The sequence below is a fragment of the Benincasa hispida genome, chromosome 1, assembly GCF_009727055.1.
Source record: "Benincasa hispida cultivar B227 chromosome 1, ASM972705v1, whole genome shotgun sequence".
Classification (NCBI taxonomy): Eukaryota; Viridiplantae; Streptophyta; class Magnoliopsida; order Cucurbitales; family Cucurbitaceae; genus Benincasa; species Benincasa hispida.
In genome coordinates this window covers 16,833,593-16,842,497 of record NC_052349.1, presented here as the reverse complement: position 1 = coordinate 16,842,497, position 8,905 = coordinate 16,833,593, and the positions used below count along the sequence as shown (strand labels likewise).

Below are 8,905 nucleotides of genomic sequence, written 5' to 3'. Positions count from 1 at the left end.
AGGACTCTAATGTCTACATAGAAAATATAAAAACCATGAGTAAGAAATTTTGATAAAACAAATCCAATTTTCAAAAATCAAATGGTTACCGGAATGAAAAAAGGAAAACGCAGTTGAAAGATAAGACTTATCTTTATCTTGCATCATCCTACTACTGGTCATCTGGGAGCCAAATTTCTTAGATGATCAAAGCTTAGGATAAGAGTACGAGTACCTTGTTCAACAGTTGCTGAGGGATGTAAGGTAAGCATTGACAATAACACCAACATAGCAGCCAAACTTTGATTTTCCACAACACTTTCTAACAAGGGTAATTCAAATGCATTATTCCATTCCATAGGAGTCCCAGAACATTATTCAAAAACACTCAACTCACCATGAAAACCAATTACGAGCGAGCATAACGGACTGGAATACGCCGCTGTATCGGGCTCCTACAAGATGGACAATCTTTCATACCCTGTTTTTCATGTAGTTCATTGCAGGTTGTGCACACCACTTGATGGGCGCAGGGAAGAAAAACCACTGACATCTCCTCTGAAAGGCACATCACACACTCTCGTTCCCGCTTCACGCCCCCCATCCCAGAGTACTCGTAAAGATCCTTCATCGATTCCGAGACATTCGGGGACCATGACTCTTTGTGATCGGTGCTATTTCTGGTATCTGTAAGCCTACTGGCATAACTTCCATCTATGCCTCTCTTAAGAGCTGCAATTCTTGAAGAATCGGTCTTAAGTCTCAACACAGAGATTTCTTTTTCAAGCTTTTGGATATCGTCTTTGTATTTTATAAGATTGTTTTCTGCTTTCAATTTAATTGTATCCTCTTTTACTTTTACTGAATCTTCGATTTGTTCTCTCTCCTTTCTCAATGAAGCAGCCAGCACGAGCAGCTCGTCTTTTGCTCTCTCTTCTAACTTCCATCTACCCTGAGATATGTTCCTTGTCGATGAGAAAGGGCCCACAATTTGCCACGTAGTTAATAGAACTAAGAAAACAGTGCAAATTAAGTACAAGAGTACGACCATTGATATATTTAAACCCATCATCAAATGGAGAAATTCAAGAATGTCGAAAATCAATGAGAAATCTATAAATACAAAACTAGGAAAATACACACAAATCTTCGGAATATTTATAGAAACAAGTGCACATATTAAAAATGCAAACCAACACCAACCAAGCAAGAAAATACATATAAGAATTGGAGTTCAATATTAAGCAAAAAAAACAACAAATGAGATGTAAGATCCACCTTTATAAGGAAAAATCCAAAGATAACAATTTACACCTTGTAACTTCTTTTAAAGCTCAACGGCTACAGAATTGGCTAAACAAAAAGGCTTCAACAAGGAAGGAAGGAGAACATGCTGGAATACTTTAACTGGGGAGAAAACACCAACCAGTAGTATGCAAACATAGTAGGAAGTCAGGAACTAAGCACAGCAAAGATGTGCAAAATGATCTGCATTAGAATCTAAGTCCAGTTTCTTTTTTTTGTTTTCCTTTTTTTTTGGGGAGGTGGGGGGGTTTTTTTTTTCTTGCTTTTTTTCAACACTTTTTTTTTTCACATGTTTTTTCAGTTCTATTCCAAGTTGTCAAAATTAATAATTAAGGCAATAAAAGACGGTAGGTAAAACTCATAAGAATTACGAACTACTTATTAAAACATACCTCAATTGCTCTGGAGATCTCTGGCCTGCTCAAATTCTGTATTAGTTGGTTTCACTTTTCGTTTTTCGCTGTGTGTTTCTTCTTGACAACATTTTCTGCTTCTCCCATGATTGAACTTTCATCAGTGTTTTTTTTCCCTCTTAGAACTTCTTGATAGCTAGCAGCTGATTCCGTGGCACGTAATTTTGCAACCTCCATATCCTGTCGTAGTGCAGCATTCTCCACTTCAAGCCTCCGAAGCAGAGTGTAGCTAGTTCAACCTGCCCATCCTTAGCCTTGCAAATGCATTGTTCCATCTCAGAAAGTTTCTTCATTGTATTTTCCTCCAGAGTCTGCTTCTCCTTTTTCAGCCGTTCAACTTCCTCTTTTCTTGCTTCAAAGTCTTGAGTTCAGCCTTGTCCTTACTTAGCCTCCTTGCAGCCTGCATGACCTTATGATTTGCCACTCTGTCCACTCGTGAGCTGATTTTGTAATTCCCGAACTCTTGGCACTAGAATTCAAAACCATCTCGTCCTTCTTATCTCTAGGAAACCCTGTCCAAGGACTTTCATGGTTTCTCCACAACTACTAGTAGAAGACTCAGCATTGCAGTTGATAGAATGAAGGTTGATTACTTTTAGCAGGCAAAGAAAGAGAAAGATCAATATCAGTTGTTGGTAGCACAGATGAAGTATTAGTTGCAGGTAATGCAGGTGGTGAACTAGGTGCGGGCATTGAAGATGATACATTGGTCTTAGAAAAAGGAGAAATGGTGTTAATATTTTCCAAGTTAAATGATAGAGAGGAAGAAGGAATGTCGAGGGTGGAAAGATTATGGTTCCCATTGTCTTGGGCCACATCAATTCCCATAGCCTTGCTTATTTTCAGTGAAGCATTCTTAAAGTTTACTGCAGTGGAAGCTGAAACAGACTTTAGTTTCTTATCTAGCATTAAACCCCCCAAACCAGCCAGCTTTCCAGCTCTTGATGAGCCCTTAGGTCCATATGTTCGAAAGTTTTTATCCACATGAAGTGACTTTTGTCGTAGCATGTATTCTCTCTTAGTTACATTAGACTGAACCTTTCTACTGCTTCCAATTTTTTCTTCGGATACAGAAGCTTGAGAGTTTCCAGCCACACTAAATGATTCCTCAACAATATCAGAGGTGGAATTTTGCACTTCTTTCTCTGAAAATGGTCCACTTGAAAATAATGGGTCCTTCAGTTTTGTAATACTAGGAACTCCTAGAGTGGCTGATCCATCAGATTGAGAACCATGAGCACAGCTGATTGGAGAAATTGGCTTCACGGGCTTAGGAAGATTCATCTCGGAGCTTTTGACATCTTCTTTTAACTGTGGTATAGAGTTAGACGAGCTCTCATTCGAAGTCCCATCACAGACAAGTGCATTACATGGGTCGCTATCCATTGCACACGCAAGAGATACATTCATGTCAGAAATCAATAAGCACCACATTGCATCGCCAGTGCTGAAGAAAGGCCTAACCTCACGTAGAACACAGACTAATTCAGCTAAAATATATTTTTCTAGTTGCTGTAAATCTTCAAAATAGTGCTCTCTTGAATGATCAATTTCTTGGCCACTTCTAAGGAAAGCTAAGGTGTTATCCACTATATTTGAGACAGTATCTTTACAACCAAAACAGATGCCAGACCTTGAGACAGCTTTTATAGCAACCTCTTCAGTGTACCCAGAAGCAACAATTTTCTTGATTGCACTCTTGAATATTGTGTCCAAATTGTTTAAAACTAGTTCTTCGAGCTGAGCTTCTATAAGGTCACTCCAATCAGCATCTTGATACTCATCGACTTCTAATTCCCCCCTTGGCCAGTTTATCCCAACTTCGGAAGAGCCTCCATTGGACAATCCGAGATCGAGTTTCAATCCAGCAGAAAATTCTTGACTAATACTACAAAGGTCACACCCAGTGGTTTGCCCCACACTTGAACTAATCTCAAATTTCTCAGCTGAAAACTCATAACTCGGACATTCATCTTGAGACGAAGAGATAATCTTATTAAGATCACCTAAAGGTGGATCTGCTCTGTATTTCCTCTTATTCCTACTCCCTTTTTCCTGGACAGTCATCGAAGAAGGCCCGTGATTGATAGTACTGGGACAACTTGGCTTAGCGACCATTGATGCCATTTACCACTGCACAAGACAATAATGTATGAGTACTTTAATCAAGTTATCTTCATTTCCTTCTCTTGTGTGGACTAATATACACTTAACAAGTAGAACACCAAACGTTTTTCATACCTCAATGCAGTTGAAAAACCATGAATATCCATTTTACGTAAACTAAAAAGAGAGATAAAGAAAGAGAAAAGCAGAACTGGCATCCATGAATAAATCATATACAGCTCAAATTTTAGCAGTTGAAGATACAAACAAGACAAAGAACTAAGAATCCAGATTCTTCAGTATTCATCTAACAATGAACTAAGACACATACCTCGAATCTCAGTACTAAAATCGACGATAATCAAATCTGCGTAAAAAGAAGAATAGAGTAACTAATCAATCCCAAAAACAAACAAGTACAGAAAAAGCATAAACTGAAGAAGAGAATCTACAGACGTCTCAAAAAGTTAAACCCGTGGAACACGAGCGAAGACCACAATCATCTATTTCAATTTCATCACGAATTAAACAACAAAACCTACCTCGTAGATCCAAGGAACAAAAACTTTATCAACAATTCCTATTGGGGAACAAGAAGAAGAAGACTGGTGAAAGAACACAAGAAGATCCCCTTCCCCCCAAATAGGAATTCGAGAATTGAATGTTGAAGAAATAACGATAAAACGATCGGCAGAAGCAAACGCACCCGATTGAAACTGATGATTTGGAAGAATCGAAGATGGAAAGAGATGCAAAATCAGAAGAACATCGATGAATCAGAAAGAGAAATCCATATAAGAGCTTTTCTTTTTTCTTTTTTTTTCTTTTAATTTTTCTTATATGTATTTTCTTTTTCTTTTTTTCTTTTTCTTTTTTTCTTTTTTTCTTTTTTTCCTCCTTTCGTTCCTTATTTTTTTCTTGCTGTAGCGTAGAGTATATAGCGTCTCTCTCTCTCTCTCTTACTGAATATTTTGGCCTCAGGCGTTGTTTCTCACTTTTTGGCTTTTATGTTAACCACATTAACTAACTAGGGTTAACTAAATGGGCCTTCTCTAATTTACCATGGTTAGGTGCCTACTCTCTCTCATCCTATCATTTCTTTTTCTCTTTTATTTTTATAACTTTTTTAGTACATTATTTTTATAAATTTAATTAAGCTTTACGTAATTTGTGTTTTGTGTTTTTATACGTTAGTTGGTAACGTTTTACATGTTTTGAAATTGAGTGATGTAAGTGAAAATGAAGAATTTGGGAATTACTTTTTCTTTTTAAGTTTGGTGGAATCCAATTTTGAAAGTAAAAGATGAAGGGTTTGTACTATGATATCTTATTGAAACTTAAAAAATTAAAGAGAGAGAATCTTAATGAATTTATATTTTAATGGTTTTATTTAAATGAGGTTGATTGAATTTATTTGGATGATAAAGATATATCATGTATTTTCAATATTAGAAAAAGAGAAAAGTACACTTCGCAATAGATTAAATGCTACAGTCTTCTAATCAATGACAGAGTAGTTTTGCGAGAATAGGGGATTGAACCTCTGGCCTCTAAGAAAAAAGGTCATGTCAATTACCATTGAGCTAAATTGACACATAGCACGATAAAATGTTATTAAATGGAGACTCAAATAAATAAATAAAAGAAGTCAAAATAAACTTAGTTCAGCGGTATTTGCCCAACAATGTGTTTACTTGCTTGAGTTTGAATCTTCATCCATGCAATTTTCGTACTTAAAAACTGTGTCTCAATAATCAAGTTTTGATTTTTAGGCGTGTATGATATAGTTGTTAGATTATTGGGTGGAAAAGAGGATATCAAATAAGTGTTGACCGTGTTTGGATCCTATCTTTTTTATTTTTTTTTTATATTCGTGAGTGATTGGGTTAGCTTATACGCATCTCAATTAATTTGATGAGACAAGTCGTCTGATCCTACAATATTGAAATCGATAGGAAATTAACTTCTAAGTAGGTGACCACCATGGATTGAGAATCCTAATTTTCATCTTAGATGATGGCCACGTCTGTTTCATCTTCAAATTTATATGTTTAATATTTTAATAGATTTATATTTCAATAACAATTTTCATCATAAATAATATTACAACTTTTAAAATGAAAGAGGTAAATAAAAATTTGCAAACCTTAGTGATATAATTCACTTTAGCCTATTATATTCTTGCCTATTTATTTACATTAATTTAAAAAACACACACAAAAAAGGTTGGTCTTTTTGTTGTTTAATTAACATGGTAATACTCGACCGTAGCTAGAGCTACATTTTTATTTATTTATTTATTATTATTATTATTATTATTTTGCAACTACATGCTCACACGAAAAGGTCTTTGCAATCTTGTTGGTTGATATCCTGCGAATAGTCAAGTATTACTCTTTTGAAAATCAAAAGCTCTCGTTTTTCTTCTTTATTTTATTTTATTTTTATTTTTTTGTGTTTGTGTAATACATTGAACGAGAAAGATTTATGTGATAACACCAAAACATAAATGAATTTTACAAGTTTAGAAAAATATTAATTTTCTTATATATATGTAGACTAAAAAACAAATATAATTTGGTAGGTTGTCTGTTTTCTTATTTAATAATTTTAGTTTTTATAGAAAAAAATTAATGACATCATTTAGATACATATGTCATTTTACTGCAAACACGTGACGTGTTTTATGTTAATCAAATAAAAGTTTTTAAAAATACCAACTATTATTCAAAATAAAATAAAAAGAATACCTACTAGAGGCTTTTAGATTAACAAGCAATTAAAAAAAAAATTATTGCAAAACTATTAATTCAAAATGGCATGAATATGGCTATAGGCTAAAACTTATTTATACTATTGTGTGCGCGTTTTTTCAAATCTATTCATAATATCTTGCAATTAGGTTTTTATTATAGTTTAAATATATGTAATTGGATTAACGAGATTTTCTTTGTCAAATTGAGTTTAGTTAAATGGTAATTAACATTAATTCTTCTAATCAAAATCCAAAAAGAAAATTAAATGAAAAAAGAAAATTACTTACATTTAATTTTTTATTGAGACACAATAACAAATAGACATAAAATAAATTCAAATACACGTAGATGTCATTTATTATTATTATATTGATATGATTCTTCGATAATAATAGAAATTGAGTATGTAAATGATCATTAATGAAAAAATGAAAGTTAAATACCGTAGAATACTAGTTTCAATCCATTTATATAATAAATCAATGATAGACTTAACAACAAATGAACGATAGACGTCTAATATTGGTATCCATATGATAACTTATATGCATAAATCCTTTGCAAATGGCTATAAGTAAAAATGAAATTACTTCAAAATGTTTGGTTAGATGCTTTTTTTTTCTAATTATTATTATTATTATTATTACAAAATTACTATATTTACACCTAACTTACTCAATTTGCAATCAATTACCTTATTTTGTCATATATGCAAAAATTCCAACCTTTGAATAGTTGCAAATATGTTAAGTTAGTAATCTAACATTAATTGGCACGTTCGATAATAATGAGAATCTAACATAGCACCATACAAAATTGAACCTAGTACATGAAATCATGAAATTTTCGTGCTAAGATTTTTTTTTCTTTTTTAAATTCAACCATATACGAATCTTTGACCTCTCGATCAATGTTATTTATGTCTATGACAAGATATTTTATGACTACAAAACTAGATAATTAACCTTTAAAAGTAAATCCAAATATGGATATGAAATAATATGAAAGCCAAAGTTTTAAAAGAGGAAAAGATGTAGAGATTTAGCATTATAATTTGACCTTAATAGTGGAATTGTGAGGTGATGAGGTTGTCACTTCGACTTCTACAAACAGGTTGAAATGGTAGGAAAAGGCCACTTAATAGGTAAAGTGGACACTGAGTCATCGAGAGACGACAAATGGATATTTCCTAAAAAGAAAATGGAAAATGGGAGAGGAAAAAAAAAAAGAAAAGAAAAAGACATCTCAATATCAATCACTTTGAGATTCTTAGCTTTGAAGCCCCTTAAAACACTGAGAAAGAAGCTGAAAGAATCCAATGAATAAGCAAAAGGGAATGAAATAACTGCTTATTTAAGTTCAGTTCACCTTTATTTCACACACTTTGAAAGTCAAATTTATTTATATTGCATAAATATAAACATAACTTGTGAAAGAAATTTTGTATCACATGACTGACACGTGCTGCCCAACAGCCAGGAAATACTCTTATTCCAGAGGAAGAAATGGTTTTGACTTTAATTTCAAGCAGAAAGATCCCAAAAACTCAAAAAGAACAAAGAGCCAGTAGGTGACTTTCAGAAAAGACAAGGCAGCTGTTGAACTAAGTTGTTAGAGTATTATTAGGCTACATTAAATGTTAAGTGACGATGTAAGAAAGAAATTGGATCGAGGATTCAAAAGGCACTAGGGCATTAAGAGAACAGAAGCCAAGCTTACCTAAATGGGGGCGAAAAGTTGCTAGATGGCGGTGATCATACTTGAGGATACCAAGTGAGACGTTGAGATACGATATATGTAATATCAAATGTTATAATGCCTTGAATCTATTATCTAACATTTCGAATGACCAAGTATGAGGTCTCGCTAGTGAGGACTCTGGGATTCAGAGACAACACCCTCAAAACCTAAGTCATATATGCATTTTTATTATTGATGTGTTTGACCCTAAGGTATAGAGAGCCCTCTAACCCTACAACCACTTTTGCAACCGGTAATATCACATGGTTTGAAAAGAAAGATGAAAGAAGTATTGCAATATAAGCTACCTTTCGAGGGGAGAGAACTATTTCTCCCCTACAATCCATCCACTATGGACAGACTTTTCATAACTATATCTAACATCTACACTACCCAACTCTCTCAATTTATAAATTATAACCAACTCACCCTAACAAACTACCAACTAATTATCATGACTAATATCCTAATAACGTTTCCAATATAACCCTATTGATATTCTAACATTTGAACTAAGCATGAGTGACAATTGACAAAACTTAATTTCTACTGCATAATGTCATACCCCAAACCATTTTGGTGTGCAAATCTTATAGAATCAACAAT

General features: G+C 33.7%; 2 protein-coding genes across 2 annotated transcripts in view; both read right to left on the bottom strand.

The window, feature by feature from the left end:
* Positions 1-165: 165 nt before the first annotated feature.
* On the bottom strand, positions 166-4,776 carry LOC120082565 (putative E3 ubiquitin-protein ligase RF298). Its single transcript, XM_039037801.1, is given in 12 exon segments — positions 166-931; positions 1,302-1,303; positions 1,677-1,762; positions 1,764-1,814; positions 1,816-1,924; positions 1,927-2,046; positions 2,049-2,117; positions 2,120-2,209; positions 2,212-2,276; positions 2,278-3,830; positions 4,135-4,170; positions 4,346-4,776. Coding segments are annotated over 10 exon segments (2,682 nt in total). The 5' UTR covers positions 3,825-3,830; positions 4,135-4,170; positions 4,346-4,776; the 3' UTR covers positions 166-388.
* A 4,085-nt stretch (positions 4,777-8,861) lies between these two features.
* Positions 8,862-8,905, bottom strand: part of LOC120070740 (peptide methionine sulfoxide reductase B5-like) — a 2,258-nt gene continuing 2,214 nt past the window's right edge. The window contains exon 3 of the mRNA XM_039022615.1: positions 8,862-8,905. This exon is cut by the window's right edge and continues 325 nt beyond it. The gene's annotated coding sequence lies outside the window, so the exon portion shown is untranslated.